Source organism: Simochromis diagramma, unplaced genomic scaffold, assembly GCF_900408965.1.
Source record: "Simochromis diagramma unplaced genomic scaffold, fSimDia1.1 OVJJ01000577.1, whole genome shotgun sequence".
NCBI classification, from domain to species: domain Eukaryota; kingdom Metazoa; phylum Chordata; class Actinopteri; order Cichliformes; family Cichlidae; genus Simochromis; species Simochromis diagramma.
This window is the reverse complement of record NW_024387339.1, coordinates 329,518-352,329: the sequence shown is the minus strand read 5'-3', so window position 1 is coordinate 352,329 and position 22,812 is coordinate 329,518. Positions and strand designations below refer to the sequence as shown.

Below are 22,812 nucleotides of genomic sequence, written 5' to 3'. Positions count from 1 at the left end.
GGGGAGTGGTGGGACGGGGGCGCAGGAGGAGAAAGGTGTTATCAGCGAGAACAGAAGGGGAAGGGGAATGAGGAACAAAGAAGGGGGAAAAAATGGACGAAGATAAATAGAGGGGCGCAAAAAGGGGGTGAAGGGAAGGAAGAGAAGGAAAAGGGAGAGGAAAAAAGAGGGGAAGGAGGGAGGGGAGGAAGAAAAGGGTAGAGAAAGAAGGAAAGAGGGAAGGGGAAAAAGTCACGAAGTGGAAAGGGGAAAACGAGGGAAGGGGTACAGGAGAAAAGGGGAAGGGAAAGGGGGGGAGGGACTGGGTGGGGGGGGGCAAATGGGTGGGGGGAATTGGGCGGGGGGGAAGGCACAAGGAGGGGAGGGTGAAGGACAAGAGAGGATGATGGGAGGGATGTGGGCGAAAGAGATGGAGCAAAGGTAGGGATAAAAAGAACAAAATAAGAATAGAAGGAAGGGGGGGGGAAAATCAATGCGAAAGGAAAAGAATGGTCGGAGAAGGATGGAAATCGATAAGAGAGAGAAGGGGATTACGACACGGAAAAAAAGGGAGGGAAAAAGGAATCTAAGGAAGAAAAGGAGGATATAAAGGGGGGAATAGAAAGAAAAAAAAAGAAAATGAAGAAGGAAATGGGGGTGAAGGGGTGATGGGGTAGGAAGATCAAGGGGGTGAAAAGAGAAAATAGAGGGAAAAAAAAAGAGCAGAAGAGTGGGAGGGGACAATTAAAAAAAAGGGGAAGAGATGAGAAGTTGAAAAGAATGCAGAAGATTAGGGGACGAGGAAGGGGAAAAAAGATGGTAAGGTAAAAAGGGACAGGGGGGCAAAGGGAGGGGGAAAAGAAAAAAAAAGAAAGCAGGAGAAGGGCAAGAGTACAGGCACATGGGAAGGGAAAAAAAAAGGATAAAGAAAGAGGAGATAAGATCCCTCTGAACTGGAGGATTAGACAAGGGGAAGGAGCGGAAGGGAGACAGGGAGGGACAGAAAAGAAACAGGGAAAGAGAAAGAAGAAGTACCAAAAAAAAAGGCAAGGAGAAGGGGGGGGAAAAGGGGTCGAGAAAAGAAAAAACAGATACAGGGTGGAAAGAGGGGGGGATGACAAGAACCGGGCACGGCTCGGTCGATGACTTTGGTAACCATGCTTTGTATGGGAAAAAAGAGGTTAGCCATTGTCACAAGTGCCTCAGCTTCTCATATGAGGACTATGCGACGTGCTATGGAATGCAAAATATGTGTGTCTATGGTTTTGTATTGAATCAACATACAGACTTTTTCTGGGTAAAGCATAAAGTAGATAAAGATGACACGGGTACTATGGAGGGAACAGACAAGGTACTTGCTAAGTATAATGCTATGGGGGGGGTACAAAGGAACGAAGGGAGAGAAAGGGGAAAAAAAAAAAGAGAAAAGCGAAGCAGAGGGAGGAGAGGAGGGAAGAAGGAGAGGCGGGGAGACAGCAAAGAAAGGGAAGGAGCGAATAAAAGATGTGGACGATATGGGGTGGGGGAATAGGGAAGGGGAACAAATGGGTAATAAAACAGAAAAAACAGAAAAGAAAAAATAGGAAAGAGGAAGAAAAAGGAGAGAAGAAATAGAGAAAGGTATGTGGGCGGAAGATGAAAAGAGAGAGAGGGGGTGAAAAAGAAATAAGATGGGGGGGAAACAAGGGGAAAGATGAGAAAAAAGGGCAGCAAGGAAGGGGGAAAAGGAAGGAGAAGAGGCAGGAGGAGATGGGAAAAGGGAAAGAAGGGAAAGGGGGGGGGGAAGAGTTGGAAAAAAAAAAAGGGGGGAGAGAGGCGGGGAGGGCAAAAGGAGAAGATGAGGGACGGGAGGAAGGGAAAAAGGAAAATAGGGGAGGGTGGCGTGTAAGAAAGAAAAGGTGAAAGGAGGGGATAAGGAGGGAAAGGGGGAAGAAAGAAGGAAGAGGGAAAGGAGGAGACGCAAATATGTTTGAAAGGGGAGAAGGAAGAAATGGGGGGGAAAAAAGAGTCGGCGAGGGGAGAGCAGGTGGGAGGGGGAGGGGAGGAGGTGGAGTGAAGTATAGAGGGTAGGAAGAAAAAAAAACCAGAAGAAAAAGAGACGAGGAACGAAGAAGCGGGGATAAAACGAACAGAAAGGTCAAAAAGGCGTAAAAGGGGGGAGGTACAGAGCAATTAGGGGGGTGAAGCTGGGGGAAGAAGCTTTGTGTAGGAAAAGGAGCGTGAGATGTCATGATTATAAACGAGACAAAAGCATACACTTTGTCAAGAACGGAGAGAGCAAGAGGACCCGGGATGGAAAAAAGGAAGCAGAGTATAATGTAAGGGGGACAAAAACGGCTAAAACAAGAAATGAGTGGGGAGGATCAAAAGCCAAAAAATCAGGTATCTCAAAGATACTTGGCTCAACAGGGTTTACCATACAAAGAAGTGGAGGTAGAGAAAGTGGTTGGGCGACAGCCGTGGGAACGCGGGGGGAATGGAGAAACGGTGGGGCCGAGAGCACCAAAAAAACAGAAACATAGTGGAAGACGCCGAGGGCCCGGGACCAACGAAGGAAGGAACAGGACGGGAAGGAAGGGGGGCGGGGAAGGGGGGGAAAAACAAGAAAAATAGGAAGGGAGACTCTGAGGAGGGGAGGAAAGTGGAGAAAACAGTGCACGGGGGGAAACGACCGGCGTAAGGAGATCCACGGGGGCGGTGAGGGGGTGCGGGGAGGAGGGAGACAGGGAGGGATAAGGAGAGCACAGGAGGCAAGCACGATGGGGAAGTAGGGGGCGTGGGGAGGGGAGAAGAGGGTGGGGGTATACGCGACGGAAAACGGGAGAGGGCATAGGCGGAGTAGAGAAGGAAGGGAGGGTGGATGGGGCGCGGTTGAGGGGCGGCGTGGAGAGGAGGGAGGAGAAAGCCAGGGGGAAGTGAGCAACCAAGAGGCAGAACTGCAAGGAAATGAGTGGAAGGGGGCGGCGGAGGAAGACCACCAAAGAGCGGAGAGAAAGCACTCCGAGCCAGGAAAGATTTGGTAGAAGATTCATGGCGGGGAAAAAAAGACAAGAGATCAAGAAGGGAAACAGAAAGGGAGCAAGACAGGAGATACGGACGAAGAAGACGATACGGCAAAGGGTTGAGATGGCGGGAGAGAGGAGGAAAGACCAGCATACCCCCAGATGGACCCGCATAAGCCGAGAAAAAAGGAGAAAAAAAGAAAAGAACGGGACGCAGTGTGGGGAGGGAAATAGATTAGGAAAAAGAGGGATTGGAGGTTCAACAAGGGGCGAAAAAATAACTGAAGCAGGAAGAGGAGTGGAGAATATGTAAGAAGTAAAATGGAAATGGTGGAGAAGACGAGCGATGGGAAAGCGAGAGGCAAGCAGGAAAAGAGGATAGCAGAAGGTCTTAGGTAGTGCTACGAGGGAATAAGGGGCAGGGAGGAAAAATAAATAGGGGGAGAGGGGAGGTTAGGGAAAAAGGAAAAGAAGGAAATTGGCATATGATAGCGATCAAATGACTAATAGTGAAAAAATATGGGACAGGGAAGGGAAAGAACAGGTAGTTAGGTGAGGGTATGAGAGAGAAAAGAAGTAAAAAATCAAAGTTTGCAAAGAATAGGTTGGGAATGAGAAAGGAAGTGGATAGGGGAAGGAAACCGAGAGAGGGAGCGTACAAAAAGAGACCGAAATGGATAAAGCGTGGCGGGAGGACAGGGAATATCAAAACCAGAGTAGGAATAGAAGGCAAAAGAAAAAGAAGATATAGGGAATTGAAAGAAGGATGCTGACACGAGCAGCCAGAAAATAGGGAAAACAAGTATGGGGAATGAAAGAAGGGGGGGCAAGGGGGGAAGGGGGGGAGGGAAAAAAGGGGGTTAGTGGGGACGGGAAGAAAGAAGAAACATTCGACATGGGACGGAAGATTATAGGAAAAAAAAATATGAATGTGGAATTGAAAGATGTTCGGAGTAAGTGGGAGGTGAAGGCGAGAGGCGTGGACATAATAGGGGGAAGGAAGTGGTAAATGAGGGAACGGACGAGAGAAAAAGAAAGATTCGAAGCGGGGTGTGAAACGGGAGGAGGGGCAAAAAGAAAAAGAGAGGAGGGAAAGCGGTGGACCAGATGGGGAAGAGAAGGTACAGACAAAAGGAGAGAGGAGGGGGAGGGAGAGGGGGGAATAAGTACGCGGTGGAACGGGGACACGCAGAAAGATGAGTGGGTAGAGAGAAAGTGGTGACGAAAGGTGGCGAAAAATGGGAAACTCGGGAGGAAAGAAAGGGGAGGAGATAATGAACAGGAGAAAACAAAGTACAGGCGGGTCAGAGGGAGTAGAGGGAGGGATGTGTTGGAGAAAATAAAAAGGGAAAAGATAGAAAATATAAGGTGGTTTGGTAATTGATTGGAGAAGTAAAGAAGAGATGGTTATATATGGAAATTGAGAGCAGAAGACGTTAAAAAGGAAAAAATGACTTGATTGAAGAGGAAGGAAAAGGGGGGGTGGTGGAGTAGAAGGGAAAATACAGAAAAAAACCTGGAAGACTGGCGCATAAGTGGCCTTTGGAAGAATAATGGCACCAAATCATTCTTACTTAAAACAACATCTCAAAGCAAAGAGGAATTTAACAAAAAAAAAAAGTGACAGTGGGGGCACAGTAGGATAACCTCATGGGAATACTATGTTACAGTGTTGTAATTGTACAGTCTATGTTTTAGAGATTTGTTATGGTTTTTGTGTTATGCTTCTGTCTGTGGCCCTTCCCCCCACAATCAAGTTCACAGTCAGTTTTCATTGTTCTTTCAAAGTAATCATTTAATGACAGTGTTCTTAAACCCTCACCGTGATCCCCCCCTCTCCAGGACGACCCGAAGAAAGCGCGCGTATCGATAAACAGTCCCCCGTTGTGTAAGCTCTAGAATAGTCGGTAAGTGGTATGACCAGGATGAAGGCTTTGGCGTGATTTTTGGGATTAAGCGGGCCGTAGTGACAGTAGAAGCAATTTCCTAAGCAGGCCCACGCACAAGCCCCCATCCCAAAAAACCATTTAAGGAGAGACACCACATTTATGACTGTAGATCTTGGTAAGGTAGTATGGGTATAGTATGTGGAATAGGGAGGAGGGAAACTGTAGGGTTTAGGGAATTAAGTAGGATTTACAGTGTAAGAAGTGTAGAGAAATCGGAATGGATCGACGTAAAGTAATTAAAATAAAGAAAAAGAAAGGCATTAAGAGGGGACAAACAATGAGTATAATGAGAAAAAGAGTAATAAAAAGACTAAAGGGAATGTATTAACTTTAAAGGCATTATACATTTTTTACTCTCATTTTTGTTATTTGTTTACAATACTTAACCAAGTCTTTTACAAATTTACTACTTGACCTTTACATCACGCGGCAGACGACCTACCATTTGGTGATAAATAATCATTCATTTACCACACTTTTTACCAATAATAACATTAGTTCTCCTTCATTTTTCTTTATTTCCTCATCTTTATATAAATATATGTAAATACTCTCTTTGTTCTTCTTTTTTTGGTTGGTTTTCCAGCAGTACCAACTCGCTGATAGTCGGCTTGTACAGAAAATAACAAATTTGCTACCTTGCACAAAGATTTTAGAATTATTTTATGGCACTGAGTCTTGTTGAGCACAACATTGTGTTCATTTTGTAAGTTTTAGTCTTAATTATTGTAGTGGAGCATGGTAAGCTCCTTGGACTCATCAAAACAAGAGACGGCAGAGGCCAAAATGCTGAGTCTTCACAAACCAATGGGTGACTTCACTCAGGCTGCTGCGCACATATTTATATGTGTTTCACTTGAGTTTGAGAAGTTTGAGAGTTAGCTAACATGTTAGCCAAATTAGCTAAATTAAAAGGTAGACTGTTGTTTGGTTAATGTCTTGCCAAGCCAGCCAATAGATGGCCACTGTGAAAATGTAACATGCTAAAGGAAGTTTAGGGTACAAATACTGACAAACCTAATTTGTACGTCGTGTCCCTTTGTGACTGTATTTGTGTCTGTTTTGCGGTTTGGGCTCCGAGTGCGCCTCCATAATAAGTTTTGGGAAACACGTGCTCTTCATCATTTATTGTGTTAGGTTATGGTCAGCGTCCTCTCCATGAAATTGTTGCATTTCACGGTTTGTAGTAGTCTTCCACTAGATTACATAATATTTGAAGGTGAGTCTCAGTGTGTGTGCGTGGGGGTGGGGGGCAACATAACCTATGACAAAATACCAGTACTTCTAACACTGCGTCTTTATACTGCATGCATATTTATGTCATTTTTTTCCCATGCTCTCTCTCTCTCTCTCACTACCCTGTGTGTATCTCTCTCTCCCACAACTCCTTCTTCTCTGATTATCCTCAGCACAGCATCTCGTATCTTTTGTGCGGAAGGTTTTTTTCCTCTCTCAGCGAAACACCTCCTGGAACACGCATTTTCCAGCTCTGTTTCCCTCGCTTCCTTCTCCCTGCCGCTCTGTTTCAGAGTAGTAGTAATGCCAGCAGCAGCTGAACAGCATCGTGGGTCCATCTACAACTGATAGAAACCGACTCTCCTGTTGCCATCCTCCATCTCTCTCCTTTTCTCTCCTCCTTCTCCCCTGTTGCATGCTGATTTATTCAAAGATTGCGAGGAGTTGACAGCCAGACACCCGTCAAGAGGAATGCTGCAGAAGTGGAGGACAGTGGAAGAAACTCATTGAGATGTAGTAAGACAAAGGACAGAGTGATGCCGGCAGTAGATTAACAGGGAACCGTTGGGCAGCTGAGGACTGATCTGAGCCTTGCAGAGGGAAAGCAGAGCAGAAAGCGAGCTGGGGTTCAGTTGCATCAGGGTGGAAGCTGTTGAATAGCTGCATGTGACGCCCTCCGTTCTTGAGCCCGAGGGAAAAGGATCCTATGAGCGAAGAGGATAAGCTGTACCCAGGAAGCAGGGGAATGGCATGATCTCCTCTCTTTCATGTGACTTCTGACATCATCTCGAGGCATGAGACTTAATCCATGCCATGCTACTCCTTGTGGACTGCCTCTGAACAGTGACATCCTTGTCATCCCAACACTACATAAGGAAGTCACAGAGTTGGTTCATACTGCAGGCAGTCACGGAAACCCAGGGGGCCGCCCTGACCCTGACCCCTCTGCGGTGAGCTGCCGTTGAGGACCATGGTCCTGCCGTTGCTGCTGAAGCTCCTTAACATCTTCCTGCGCCAGTCGACTCTCACCAAAACTGCTGCCACGAAACACTGCCACCGCCCGTCCTGCTGCCCGTCTGCTCTGATGCCGCGCCCGCCCGGCCTGCCACTCTCTTGCCGCCGCGGGTGGGAGGCGAAAGAGCACCCACGACGTCTGCCCACCGAAGGAAGAGAGGTGAGGGGGGACGCCTGAGTTATCCAAGGAAAGGGTGATTATGCCATTGGTCTAGAACAGAGAAAAAAAGGGCAGCTTAAGACTAAGTGAGAGTGAGGAAGAGCAGCTAGACTAGGCTGGACTCGATATTCCACTTTTTCAGATTTAAGTTTGTAACTGGAACAAAAATATTCACATGACTGGCAGCTAGCATTGGATCAGAGCCATTTCAAGTTGTTGAGTTTGTACATCAACGTGAATGTTAATGTAGTTAGAACATTTGCTAACACCACAAAACAAGGCTGGATTCTGTCGCACTGACCTTTTAAATTTCACACTCTCTTCTCTTGGCGGTGTAGATTCACATGAGCCCATCTGTCTAGTTTGTTGCAAAAGAGACATTGTAGCAAAATCTCACCAGAAGACAATCAGCAAAGCTTTAAAGGATTTTGTAAAGTAGCTAATCCACAATATGTTCCTGGAAATGGTGCAAAGGGAACATTTGACAGTTGGCTCTTCCGTTGCTCGAGTGTTTGTATCAGTCCCTTCGTGTTGCTGTTGGTTTGTTCTTTGGCCTGCGGTGTCTTTAGGCTAAACAGAGTCACTGTTTATCATGTCAGCTTAACCAGTTTAACATCAGAGTCTCAATAAATACTGAAGTCAGTGGCCTTCAACTAATGTTTCTAATGAAAAGAGATTTTTCATGCAAAAGTCAAGTGAACTGATGTCTGCAGAATTTGTTGCATAAATGCTGATGATAAATTCTGCTGTACTAAATGTCCTGAGTGGACACCAATCACAATAGCAAACCAAGAGAATTATGGAAAGAAAAACAAACTTTAAATCAAATTCAATTTTTATTTGTCACGTACACAGTCATACACAGTACGATATGTAGTGAAATGCTTGGACAACTGCTCGTGACCTAAAGAAAACAAAAAAGGAAAAGGCTATGAATAAGATAGGAAATAAATATGAAAAATTAAAAAGGGTAAATTTAACTAGGAAGGAATAAAATATAAATTAAGGTTAAAAATGAAATAACTGTACAACACAAATTAGAATGAAGGGTAAATTTAACTGGGAAAGAATAAGATAAAATATATAAATTAAAGTTGAAAATAAAATAACTGTACAACAAAATACACAATATAGAACTATATAAGAATGTATGAAGAAATATAAATAAATAAATACACAATAACAGCAGCTGTACAAGTATTAACTGGAAGTGAAGAATATAGTGACCAGTGTTGTGCAATCCACATTATGTCTTGCAGTGCAAATATGCTTAAAGTGATTTAAGTGATGAAGTGAAAACAATGTCCAGAATGTCCAGTGTGTGTAAGAACTGTATGTGTGGGTCAGTACTGTGTGGTGGTGTGATTGAGAGACCGTATCGCCTGCGGGAAGAAGCTCCTCCTCAGTCTCTCTGTGTTGGTCTTCAGGGAGCGGAATCGCTTTCCTGACCTCAACAGAGAGAACAGTCTGTTGTTGGGATGGCTGAGGTCCCTCACGATCTTCCTGGCCTTGGTCCAGCACCGCCTGCTGTAGATTGAGTGCAGGTCAGGGAGCTCGGAGCGGATGGTGCGCTCAGCTGATCGCACAACCCTCTGTAGAGCTCGTCTGTCCTGCATGGTGCTGTTCCCGAACCAGGTTAAGATGTTTCCCGTCAGGATGCTCTCTATGGTGCACGAGTAAAAGTTCCTGAGCACCTTGGAGGGCAGTTGGAAGTCTCTCAAGCGTCTGAGGTGGTAGAGACGCTGACGGGCCTTTTTCACCACGGTGTTGATGTGACAGGACCATGACAGGTCCTGCGTGATGTGAACTCCGAGGTATTTGAAGCTGTCCACTCTCTCCACTGGGCACTCGTTGATGACAGGGGTCTGGTAGTTCCTCTCCTGCTTAGTGCTGAAGTCCACTATCAGCTCCTTTGTCTTACTGATGTTTAGAAGGAGGTTGTTCCTCTGGCACCAGTTCTCCAGATTCCTAATCTCCTTCAGGTAGGCCGTCTCATTGTTATCAGAGATCAGGCCCACCACGACGGTGTAGTCAGCAAACTTGATGATGGTGGTGGAGCTGGTAGTGGCCACACAGTCATATGTGTACAGAGAGTACAGCAGGGGGCTCAGAACACACCCCTGGGGGGCTCCAGTGCTGAGAGTGGTGGAGGCTGAGACATGTCCGCCCATCCTTACTGACTGTGGTCTGCCAGTTAGGAAGTTGGAGATCCACTGACACATAGATGAGCTGAGTCCCAGATGCTCCAGCTTGGTGGTGAGTGTGGAGGGAATTATGGTGTTAAATGCAGAGCTGTAGTCTATGAAGAGCATTTTAACATAATTCCCCCTTCTAGTGTCCAAGTGAGTGAGTGATGTGTGGAGGAGATGAGAGATGGCATCGTCTGTGGAACGATTTGGACGGTAAGCGAACTGTAGTGGGTCCAGTGTGTCTGGTAGTGAAGAAATGATGAAGTCTCTGACCAGGCGTTCAAAGCACTTCATCACTACTGAGGTGAGGGCTACAGGGCGATAGTCATTGAGAGAAGCAGGGTGGGGTTTCTTCGGGACAGGAACAATGATGGACTCTTTGAAGCATGTGGGGATCACCGACTGAGATAAAGAGATGTTGAATATCTCAGTGAACACAGGAGCTAGCTGGTATGCGCAGTCTCTTAGGATACGACCTGGGATGCCGTCTGGTCCTGCTGCTTTCCTGGTGTTCACTCTCTTGAAGGCTCTCCTTACTTCATGCTCGGAGATGACGAGCACGTTTCCGGTGCTGGCAGTATCTTCCTGTCTGCAGCCGTTAGCGCCGCTAGCACTAGCATTGTTGGAGTCCTTAGCTGCAGCCTCGAAGCGAGCATAGAAAGTGTTCAGCTCGTCTGCCAGAGTCACGGCCGCGTTCGTCATACCGGTTGTTGGTGCTTTATAGTCCGTTATTGTCCTTAGTCCCCGCCACAGGCTCCTAGAGTCACTCTGTTGGAGTTGTGACTCTAGTTTCCTCCCGTAGCGCTGCTTCGCCTCTTTCACCGCCCTCCGCACGTTATATGACGCGGCTTTGTACGGGTCCATGTCCCCCGTCGTGAGTCCCATGTTGTAGGCAGCGGTGCGGGATCTCAGAGCGTCGTGGATGGTTTTATCCACCCACGGCTTCTGGTTGGGAAACGTTGTGATAGTCTTTGTCTCCACGGTATCATCCACTAGTTTCCCGATGAATCCCACAACCGCTTCCGTAAACACGTTGACATCATCATCGGAGCTGTTTCTGAACATGCCCCAGTCTGCGTCATCGAGTGCATCCTGTAACGCGGCCACCGATTGATCCGTCCAGCGCGCGACCTTCCTCTGAACCGGAACTTCCTGTTTCAGCCTCTGTTTGTATTTTGGCATGAGGAAGATGGCGGCGTGATCAGATTTGCCAAACGGAGGGCGGGATTGTGCCTTGTAGCCGTCTTTGACCGTAGTGTAGCAGTGGTCCAGTGTCCTTTCACCTCTGGTGGGGCAGGTGATGTGTTGATAAAAGTTCGGCGCTGCGCGTTTGAGGTTGGCGCTATTAAAGTCCCCCGTCACAATAAGCGCAGCGTCCCGGTGTTGTGTCTGGTGCTGTGTGAGTGCCTCATGCAGCTCGCATAAGGCGGTGACCGTGTCCGCTTGTGGTGGAATATAAACGGCACTTATAATGACCGATGTAAATTCTCGAGGTAGATAAAAAGGACGACACATGATGGACAGTAGTTCCAGATTTGGTGTGCAGGAGCGTGTGAGAGGAACAACGTTCGCACTGTTGTTGTTCACCATTAAACACACGCCGCCTCCCCTTGACTTCCCCGAGTCCCGTGTCCTGTCCATGTGGTGAACCGAGAAGAACTCGGCCGGCTGGATGGCGTGGTCCGGCACCGCTGGGTTCAGCCATGTCTCGGTGAAGCAGAGGAGATTGCAGTCCCGAATGTCTCTCTGGAACTTTACCCTGGCCCTGAGGTCGTCAAGCTTGTTCTCCAGTGACTGGACGTTGGCGAGCAGGATGCTAGGCAGAGGTGTGCGGTGTGCACGAGCTCTCAGCCTGTTCCTGACACCGGCTCGCTTCCCTCTAGGCCGCCGCCGCTTCCCTTTGTTCTCCCTCAAGATCTCACTCGGCCAGCTCGGATCCGGAGTTAAAAACTTTGAATTGTGAGTACATTGTATACCAATAGAAACAAGAGTGTCACTGTCATACCTAATGTACCCAATGGTGATGATTTTGCCGATTTAGAAACGCTGAAAACTAACTTAAAAAACAAAGACAAAGAAAAAGTGGTCGGAGCAGTCGTGACGGCAGCCGACCTCACCGGCGCCATTTTACAAACATTTTTACAAACTTACAAACTTTACTAACTTTATCTTCAAAGAACTGGGGTTTATATTTCTGACCTTGAGCTCTGACATTCTCATTCAGATTGTAAGATAGCTTTTTCCTTTAGTGGTGCAAACAGATGTAGAGTGTCTTTTACGTGCGGTTAAAAACGTCAAAACCAGAGATAAGAATTTAATATTTAAAGCCAAAATTATGGATTTGGAATCTGTGAAAAGTTTTCTTTTTTTTAAAAAAATGTGCTATTTTACTTTTGGGATTATTTTTGTACAGGACAAACATCTGTGACACACTATGCTTGTGGATTAATGTTATTAGCCTGTTAGCATCGATGCACCTGTTGTTGGCACAGCCTACAGTGTGGTAGGTACATGCATCCTCCCTGAGGACAGAATTCGATGGTCTGCTCCTTTAAATTTCCTAACAATGAAGAGCTGCAATGATTCTTGCAAAGAGCCACACTGATAGACAGCTCTTTGTGTTGCTGGCTATTGTCAGCCAACTGCATTTCAATAGTGGGTCTAACACGTTCTGTGGCATGTACAGCAGCAGAGGAGCAACTGATTTCTGCTTTGCTAATGTTGGAATGACCTTCCCTTGTAGTTATGGCAGGTAGTTTCATTTTAGAAAAAAAGACACACTTAAAAAAACACACAAACAAACAAACAAAAAAGAAAAGAAAGAGCAACAAAGAGACTAAACGTGTCCCACATACAGATGTAGCTTCTCCCCGTGATGTCCATTTTGGCTCATATGAAGGTAGAGAATGTGGATCCTTTTTCACGTGAACCTCATTTCATGTACTTTGCTGCGTTATTTGCCTTATGAATAAAGGCCTTTGAAACAGTGTAGCTGAACCCCCTTGCATGCATTTTGTTTAATGATCACTGTTTGTACAACCAGCTAAAGCTTCATACTTTAAAGCTCACCAACCAAGCTAGCAGCCTGTTAAATCTCATACAGGGCATGTGCCATTCATGCTAGCTGTATGCTACGCTTAGCTCAGAGAGAGGAGACATACATACACAGACACAGAAATATAAACAACATGCTGAGGTTAGCTTCCTGTCTCTCCAGTACATCCAGTAGGCACAGATCAACGGTCAAACAAGCAGCACATTTGCCTCGACTCTGCAGAGCGTGTAGTCGTGATGCAGACTGGCAGTCAGATATCCAATTTTGGCTCAGTCTTTTTCTCTTTCTCGCTTTCTCTCTTCCTCCTACACAGCTTTCAGACAGGCCCTGTTTGACACCTGAAAGCACCCTTAGTTTTAAACGTACCTGCTGCCACTGTTAAAAAGTTATGCAAGAGTTTGGCTAAGCCAGAAATAGGACACGACAGTGGATCTGCATTACATAAAAAAATGTTTTGAAGCAATTATAAAGAAAATCCACCCTCACAAATGTACAGTTTCTTTGACCATACATGGGTGTCCCCTCAGCTGTGCCAGCAGCTTTTAACTGGAAGCTGTTTCCATGCTATCGTTCTTTGATGCTGCTGCACTTCTCATAAAGTATGTGCCAGTTACATAAACACTGCGAGTGTTTAAGCATTGTTGAGTTTAACTTGCATTATAAACAGTCTGATTTATTTATGACACAAAGTGTTGCAGACTGCATTCATTCCTGATACAGCTGAACAACCTGACAACCTCAGGCCGCCTAAAAGAAGCTTGTTCATAATGTTGACAGGCAGGTGAATCTCCTCTCAGTGGTTACACAGCAAAAACACTCAGATCAGTTAAAGATGTTTAGCTCTCCTTGTTTTTGGGGAGTAACTCGACCGACTAGCTGAGGAAGTGACAAGCTAACAGGAAGTGACTAATAGCAAACAAGGATCTACGTTATTTTATGAATCCTGAATTTAAACACATTACCTGCATCTTTTTCTCCCTCACAATGATAATCGCGATGAATACTTTGCCTCTTTTGGGTCTCAGTGCAATCCTTCCTGTTTTGGCTTCTGTTGCAGCTTTTCCATCGTGCTTTCATCACCTCAAAAACACGCCTGTTGTCGGGTTTTTGTGATTCGGGGTTTTTTATGCAACTTTGGTTGTTTTTGTGTGCTTTTGTGATGTTTTTCTATTTACTGGTGTTTCCTTAAGTTGCAGTGCATGTGACCTCTCAGGGCCACAGTGTAGCTTATAGTATGTAACAGTGTAACATTTAAAACTGTAACATTTATATTTGAAATCAAATGGCCAAAATTTTGTTAATTTTTCATATGGGTGGATTTAGTTTGTTAAAGAAAACTGAGAAGCTTTTGTGTTCAGAGCTGCGCTGCTATCCAGTTGTTAAGTGATGACGTGACGAATCCTACTTCCGGGCCTAAAGTAGTCTGCGTTTAATATGGCTTTTGTGTTGTTAACATGTTTAATGTATTTTCTTCTATTTAATCTCAAAAAGCTCCTAAAACAGTCAGTGATCACTGTTGACCTCCCTCGGCTTTTATTACCGCTAATCATTTATTTAAGCTCAGTTTTTAAAACCTTAGGATGTAGCTATAGCCCAGCCCATGCAGCAGTATATGAATGACTAACCTCGTATTGTGGATGGATTATCTCAGTTGTTCTCCTGGCTGAAGTTTGGTCCTTTTACAGCATCCTGCCATGCGATTACATTTGTTCCTGACCACCGAGAACACTCACGTTAACTTTTATCGAGTGGAAAAAAAGTTAGCTTGTTTATATTATGCTAACATAGCTGTGTCGCTAGCGGTCACGTAGCACATCATTATATAGCAGCTAGCCAAACTTCAGTAACCCTACAGACGTCACTGCTGTTTAGTTTTCTGTCTTCATTTATGTTGGAAGTGATAACAGAGCTGTACGTTTTAATTTGTTTCCAAAACCCCGCAGTCAGGACATGCTATATTGTATTTAGATAGAAGCTAGCGAGCTAACTCCCTGCTAACTTCTAACTCCGTTAAATGTCATAAATTCCGTTTTCATGGATGCCTGGATGTTAAACTCAATTGTTACACCTGGTAAAGCAGAACGCTGATAATTTTATTAAAGATGAAAGACTTTAGACAGTTTTTCAACTCTCAGTAATGCCATAGTGATCGTTTGATATATGGACCTGCAGCGGAGTTTAGGCCCAGACACGGCTAGTGACGTCAGACTGAACAACCGGATAGAAACAGGAGGTGCAGTGAGTGTCAAATACTGCTGATATTAACCACTACATGAAACTACTATTGAAATTCTTCCCACAAATAAGAAAAAGCGAAGCTTGATCTCTGAGGCAGAATGAAGGCGATGGGAAGATGGAGGCAGGAAGCAAGAAGTGCAAGTGTGGCGCTCCTTTACTCTCACACGCTGTAATGTTGTACTGTACAACATGCCTGAAGCAAAGAGCCGCTATGCTCATCTGAAGTGCGTCTCGCACACTGGACAATCCCACAATCCAGTGTTGCCCTTCAAAATCCTGGAGGTCCGCTGGAGAACAACAAGCAGGCGTCTGTTGGTGTTTGTTGCCTGCTTGAGCATTTTGTTCGTTTTGTTCCCACACATGTTTTTGTATTTTCGAGTTGTGTGTGTGCATGTGAGGAGCTTAGCCTTCACCAAAGTGGAGGTGTTGAAAATGACAAGCAAAGCATCAGGGGGAAAAATCACACTCATATCTCCTCTGTGTGTTTTTCTTGGCTCGGCTCAGCATGGCTCAGCTTGGCTGGGATTAAGAAACCTTCGGAGAAGGGACCCCCACCCCTGTCACCCAACGGTGGGGGAGATGTATTTTTTGGTGAGAAGTGAGAGGAAGAGGATGGCGGAGGAGAGGAGGAGGAAGGAAGTGATTCTGGGCATCGCTGGGATGAGGAAATGCACCAATTTCCCACGAGGAAGAATCATTTGAATATTGCAGTCTTGTAAATCTATATTCTACTCTTTTGTTTTTGGAGTGTGGGGGGCTCTGCCTGGAGCTCAGCTACCTTCAACCAGATGATTGATCGCACCAGCAGGTTTGTCTCTGTGAGCTGATGACAGGATGAGGTTTGAATCCGCCCTGCTCGCTCTCTCTCTTTATTGAAATGTTTTTCAGAATTCCTAAAATGTGATCCCAGCATAGATATTTGTCCTGGGTACACTGGTAAACATTAGTTGGTCTGTGTCAAAAGATGCAGTATATCGAACATCAACACGGCAGTTTGCTTAATATGGTCCTCCTGTCTCGAAAACAGGTCTGACCGATCAGGGCATGGGAATCTGGGATATATCCTGTGGTGTGTGGCACCAGGACACTGGCAGCTGACCTTTAGGATACTGTGGGTTGATCGGGCTTGTTCCGGCACTTCTCTTATGTCTGATCTGATTACTAGCCGGGGAGCTTGTTGTCCAAGTCGGTGCTCCCGTTTCCCTCATGTTCTTTGCATGGTCTTATCTCAGAAGGTCTCTGGTATCAAGGAATCTTGTTCTAATGGGGTTGTGGAGAAACTATGTTTCAGTGGGTGTGACACGTATAAGTAAGTTGGCAGCACGTTTTACTGCAATGAGACGATCAGTGTCGTCGTCACCGAGTCTAATGTTGTGGTTGGTGTGTGTGTGAAACATGAAACAGTCTCTATTAGTTCTCTGTAGTTCTGAAACTGTGAAGTAGATTTCTCAACACTAAGATGACTCATCCCGCTGCCACATTCAAAGCACACCAGCTCGTGATTTTGTTAAACTAACTGCCGCCACACAGACCTGCTTAGTTTAAGATCGATGTTCACAGCTCGCCAAAAGCGCAGTTTATGTTCCCTGGATAAATTAAAAGCAGTCAGACCAATGATAAATACAGCAGAGTTATCCTGATGTTAATATATCACAATGAAGAGTTTGGCTTATTTAAGCTTTGGGAGGCTGCCTGTGCTTTACATTGATGCAACTTGAAAACAGCTGAAATGCCAAGTCAAGAGCAGGCCTGGAATTATTAGAAAAATCATCAGTATCAGTGTCAGTCACTTAGGTCAAGTCCTCCTATTTAAAGGGGACCTATTTTGCTCATTTACAGCTGTGTATGTCAGGTTTAGCTGTGCAGCAAGCGGTTGGAGACTCGGGACAAAGGAGCAGGACATAAAGTGAGCCTTTAATGCTGATTTTACTGAGTAATAAACTAATTTCAAAACACCGGGGAATCCAAACATCCAGAAGTCCAGGAGTCACGCAGAGGACACACAGCTGAGAGGGACAACACAAAGACAAGGGCAGACAACAAGACAAGACTAGGAGGAAACACGCCAGAACAAATCAGGAATAACGAGATACAGGAAGCAGAACTCAATATAAAGAGTTGGGTGAACAAAACAAGCAAAGTATCAAAGAACACCGAGACAGGAAACACAGAGAAGGTGAAACAGTCCCTGCAAACACAAACAACTTCAACATCATTCTAATTGTTAAATCATCAACAAGAAATCAAACCTGAAAGTCCAAAACTCAGGATGTAGGACCGAAGCCCTGCACTGTTTTTATTCTGGTTCAAAATAATTAGTAATGATCTTATACTGGGCCACTGTGCAGCCTCTCAGTTCAGTCCAGACATCAGACCTGTGCCTTTAAGACTGCCATCACTTTCTTCTGATTGGCTGCCACTCACAAACAGACGGTTTGTGCTCATGGAGCGATGAGAGGGCTTATTAAGCACAAACTGTCATTCGCTGCTTTACTTGCTCTGCTACTTTTTAAGATGAAAGCATCCAGACTATGTCGGACACATACAAAGAACTCGATTCTGCTTCAGTAACAGCGTGAGACACATCCACGTGTCTGCTACTGTAACCGTGCTGTTCTACAAAAACCACACAGGCACAAAATTAGATAAGCAGATTTTAATGTAGCTCAAAATATTTCCCCACCTGCTTTATTCAGTTTGAAGCATTAACTCATGCATAGCAGTGCATCACCTGCTTGTAGTCTTTCAGAAGGGTGGGTTTTCCCCGTCACACGTATTCCTGCATCCACACTGCGTGCTGGATAAATATGTGAATCTGTGTTTGAAGGTGTTTCTGGAATATCAGTGACTTGGATAATAATCTATGGATGAGGGTAGTGATTAGTGAAGTAATGGGCTGTGAGACAAAGGGATGATCCCACAGGACCAAACGTGCCTCAACGCAGCTGCTCGTGCTGAAAATTACATCACAGGTGATCCGTTTTTCTCTTGATACTACAGCAGACTACAGTGTATACTCTCTCAGTGGAAACAGTAAACACTCGACTGCGTCCACGCAAGCACCCTCACACGCGCCGATTTCTGTGTGTGTGTGTGTTGCCATGCGTGAACGGGTGATCTTTTTGCTGTGAACATGTGAGCTCGGGTCTTCACACATACTCGGTGATTCAGTGTGATAGCTGTGCATATGCAGAACAGTTGTGGTCCTCCAACACATAACTGCTGGCTCGAGCAGCGCTGATGTAGACAGCGAGCCCATCCATCCATGCAGAGCAGTGGACCGAAACTTTGTGCATCGCCAGCCCTGCTTCGCTCTTTGACCTCTTGGTGGGATGACGGCAAACAAGGTCACTTTAAAGTCGGTGTCTCATAATCCAGCAGGCGCTATGTTCTGTAGTGTATATTCTCTAAAGTACCCTACAAGCAGGGAACGGAGAAGAGCAAAGACTGAAAAACTAGATTAGTATTTTGTTATTGTTATCACATCGACCTTTAGCTGTGTGTCAAATTTCCCTTTCTGCTGACATGAGAAGTGTGCAAGAAAGTCATACAAGTATACAACTCACATTTTTCTCTCCGGGTAAGTGCAGGAACGTGTATTTGATGGGCAAACGCCCATCGAGGTTTCCTCTGCAGCCATAACAGACACAAATCAAATGCTTCGTGCACACATAATGGAGAAGGCCAGGATGAAAGATAAAGGAGGCCTCGCTGATATCACACTGCTGATATCAAGTTAATCAAACTACCAGCAAGCATGAAAAATTCTGCACAGTTCAAGGATCCCTCAGCCAGCCCACATCAGCTGACACCCGTCCGTTTGACACATCTCATACAGGGTATGCTGGGCCTCTTTAACAGCCCACCTCCACCCAAGCTCTTTCTCCATCTATAATTGTTCTATTTGGATTCATATTTCTGAGAATACGCAAAACTTTCAATAGTGAGAACAGAAGAGCATGTTATGTCCAAAGATGATGTCCTGTAATAAGCTTTATAATAGATGTATAAACTTACATGGACTGTAGCACAGGTCTTCCAGTATGTGCTTTTGTGGCTTCACGCATCTTTTGTTCGAGTGGCCTGATTGCATAGTTTGAATCTAATGCTAGCTGGCATCCTCAGATCACATGCAGCTCGCTTTAAAGGCACATGAAGACTCATCAGTACTGCACAACGTGTGCGCTGCAGTCACTGTTGGATATTTAGTCTTTTGTGAACAGAATATCAAGCTCGCCATTTGTTTATTTATTATTTTGAATTCCTGCAAACCTGGCTAATATGGCAACAATGTCTCCCAGAAGGCGGTGGGGGTTTGGAGGGGAGGTGGGGTGTCTCTTGTGGATTTCTGCTTTCCTCAACTCCGACTAAATCCCCTCATGGCATGGGTTCTTGTCAAACTGCAGTTTCTGGACACCCCCATCCCCATATCTGTAGTTTGAATAGCTGTAGATAAAAGCAGATTCTCAGACAGACACACACACAGTCGAGAGATTAAAAACCTAAGCTCAGAGTACACTCTGAAGTCTCCTTGTGTCGTAGATTAACACTAAAGGCTTGTGCGTTTGTGTGTGTGCAGAGCATATGTCAGCAGCCCCACAGCAGTTGCTTGTGTGGCTGTTTCATTGCAGCATTTATATTTCAAGTCCCTTCTAAGGCAGAGGGAGCTGAAGACGAATAGAAGGGGAGGCAGGAAGGGAGGCTGAGAAAGATCAAGACAAAGGGTGAAAAGAGAGACAAAAATGAGACGATGAAGGAGATACGGGGAGAGAAAGAGAGAAACAAAGATATCCGAGGGAGAGGCAGCAACAAACCTAAGAGCTGATGGTGTTGATGAATTTTGTTGCAAAAGGCTGCAGTTAGAAAGAGGAGGAGGAAGAAGGAGGGAGAAAGATTGAGGCTGAAGAAATCTACTCCTTTGTTATGTCTTAGTGGGAAATGTCAAAGCTGGAGAGAAAAAGGTCAAGAAGGAAGCCAACCTGTCAGCAGGCAGATATCAAACACACACAGATGCCCTCATACCATTCAAATCATACTCACACTATATGGGTATAAATATATACATGCGCACCTACAGACATGCAGGTTGCTTAGATAGATGGTATGTGTTAAATGCATGGAATAATCCAAGGTTTCCTTATGAAAGACCTCTGATGAGACACTCATCCATGGTGGGAGCCCTTTTTGATTGCACAGATACAACACGACAAACGTGACATACGCTCATCAGGCATAACATTATGACCACCTAACATCATGCTGGAGGCCGTGGCCCTGAGCTCGACCCCTGCAGTAGTATCTGCACCAAGATGTTAGCAACAGATCCTTTAAATCCTGTAAGTTGTGAGGTGGGGTCTCCATGGATCGGAGCTGTTTGTCCAGCACATTCCACAGATGCTCGATTGGACTGAGATCTGGGGAATTTGGAGTCAGCACCTCAAATTTGTGCTCCTCAAACCATTCCTGAATCATGTTTGCATTTAGCCGTCAGGGAATACTGTTTCCATGAGAGGGTGTACATGGTCTGCAACAATGCTTAGATGGCAGGAACCATGGTTTCCCAGCAGGACATGGTCCGAAGCATCACACTGCCTTGCCTTCTTCCCATAGTGCATCCTGGTGTCAGAGGTTCCCCTGGTGAGCAGTGGCTTGGTCTGAATCGTCAGACCAGGGCTCCTTCTTCCATTGCTCTGTGGTCCAGTAGCTCACGAGCCTACTGTTGGTGCTTTCTGCAGTGGACAGGGGTCATCATGGACACCCTGACCGGTCTGCAGCTAGCCAACTGTAATACATTTGCTCTGACACCTTCCTAGCAGAACCATCATTAACCTTTTCACCAATCTGAGCTACAGTAGCCTGTCTGCTGGACTGGACCACACCATCCAGGCTTTGTTCCCCACAAGCATCACGGGGCCTGTCATCTTCTAGCCATGGCAACATGGCCTGTGTCAAACTCGCTGAAATCCTCTGACTTGACCATTTTTCCTGTTTCTAACACGTCAACTCTGAGGACTAAATGTTCACTCGCTCCCCGATATATCCCACCCACTAACAGCTGCCACAGTGAAGAGTTCATCAGTGTTATTCACTTCACCTGTCGGGGGTCATAACCTGATTGGTGTAGGTGTCATGTGGTCAGTTGTTCAGTGTGAAATAACTTCACCAGTGAGGTGTTTTCAGTGCTCCAGTGTTATTGACACACTGGTAACACTATGCCCACCACTGATGGAATATTCCAGCAATCGCTGTTTTCACATTTGACAGTACTTCCTGCTTTTTTTCTTTTGATATGTATATGCACGCTGAACACAAACATCCTGAGGAGTCTTGAACGATTAGTGAATCATCAAATCAGGGAATGACTCAGATTGTTCATCACAGCTGCAAGTAACAGTCTGCAAGAATGCGAGACTCTGATGCATCCTTGCATTTTATTAAATGAATAAAATAGAAGATCAAACTGTGAGTGCTTCATGATGCCAGTGGTGCAAAATGACCTACAGCTCTGGTCATTTAATGACATTTTAGAGGAGACAGTCTCATTGATCCTTACATACAGTATATGCACGTTTAGAAAGGTTCATTTTAAACGTATTTCTTATCCTTTTAAAATCTTTCGAGGTTTTGAACTCAGCTATAAATGACATGAATGATATAATGTATTACTCTTAATGACTTTTCTATTGGACCGTCTTCTATCTGCTGCAGACATTTCACTTTGAGCAGTTGAATATTGTATCCGTATTTTCTCTGCAGATAAACAAGCTTTCCTCTATGCACTCGTGTTTTGACTGTTTTACGGTGTCACAAGGAAATTATTGGACTGTTGGATTTCCAGCAAAGAAAGAGGTTCTTGTCTTGGTCAGCTGGTTGCAGGGATGATAGACTCAGATTGCCTAGAGCTTTAATTTAACAGGCAGACAACAGCCAGGATAGATTAAGACAGGAGAACAAATTGAATTCAATGCTCAGTATCGGAGTGCATTTTGCCTGCATGCATGAGTCTGTGTCGATGTAGCTACTGCTCGTTATTATTTGTTGCAGTTGTCAGGAAATATACCAGAAGACTGTAAAGCAACAGAGTGACTCCTGTATTCTACATTTAAATTCATTTTATTTTCTCAGTAACTGATTACAGTTACATTTATTTCATTTAGCAGTTATTTGTTTTTAACTCCTTTACACACAGGACACAGGAGTTACTTGAAGAAGACTTTATCAGTTACATGAGTTCCTTTTTCCTTGTAGATGCACTCGTTTGTTCGTCTTTGAAAGTAACAACCTTTCAGTGAGAGTTGCTCTTGTGCGTTTTACAAGCTGCTACATGTCTTTGGATGTGACAGCACTAAAGTTAACATTCCAACACTGTGTTTTAGCCACATTTCTGTGGCTCTAAAATACATGTGTTCATCTATATTTCACTACAATAGAGCTTTCACGCTGTCTTGTCCAAACAGCAGCGAGTGTTCTGCGTGAAAAGGCGACTCTGTCCACCGACTGCACTTATCAGCAGGCTGAAGCTAATAATATCACACTGGTCTTTTGGTGAAAGAGAAAAGCTTCGGGCCAGTGTCAGAACCTTATGTGGTTATGTGTGCACAAGCTGATGCTGTAAATGAAAAAGAAAGTCCTCCAGCCCTTAATTTGAAACTAAGTGTTGGAATAAGGCAGAGAAAAAATTAAACAAAGTAAACTTAGTGTTTAAATGTGTCTATGGGTGTTTGTGTGTTTCTTTCTATACTTTGGATCTTTTAGTACCTTAAGTCTGCCAAGATTACAGACTGCTGCCTTTTGTGATAAACACATTAAAAGCCAGGCTCTCTTTACGTGTCACAGGATACAAACTGCAGATCATTCACTATCTGCGTGGTGTGTTCCCATATTTGTGCTGTATCTAATTTTAATAATCTGGTTTTGGTTGGACTTTTGTTAGAATATGTATATGTAGCAATGATGTGATGCATTAGCACCCCGTGTATCTCTATCCTCC

General features: G+C 45.0%; 1 protein-coding gene across 3 annotated transcripts in view; it reads left to right on the top strand.

The window, feature by feature from the left end:
* Nucleotides 1-22,812, top strand: part of LOC120718213 (potassium voltage-gated channel subfamily H member 2-like) — a 112,623-nt gene that overhangs the window by 52,850 nt on the left and 36,961 nt on the right. Inside the window, exon 1 of one of the 3 annotated variants that reach the window (XM_040006649.1) lies at nt 5,449-7,340. The exons of the other annotated variants lie outside the window; for them this stretch is intronic. Within the exon in view, the coding sequence (XP_039862583.1) occupies nt 7,137-7,340 (204 nt within the window). The 5' untranslated portion in view covers nt 5,449-7,136. Of the gene's footprint in view, nt 1-5,448; nt 7,341-22,812 lie in introns of those variants that run through there. 3 annotated transcript variants of the gene reach the window in all.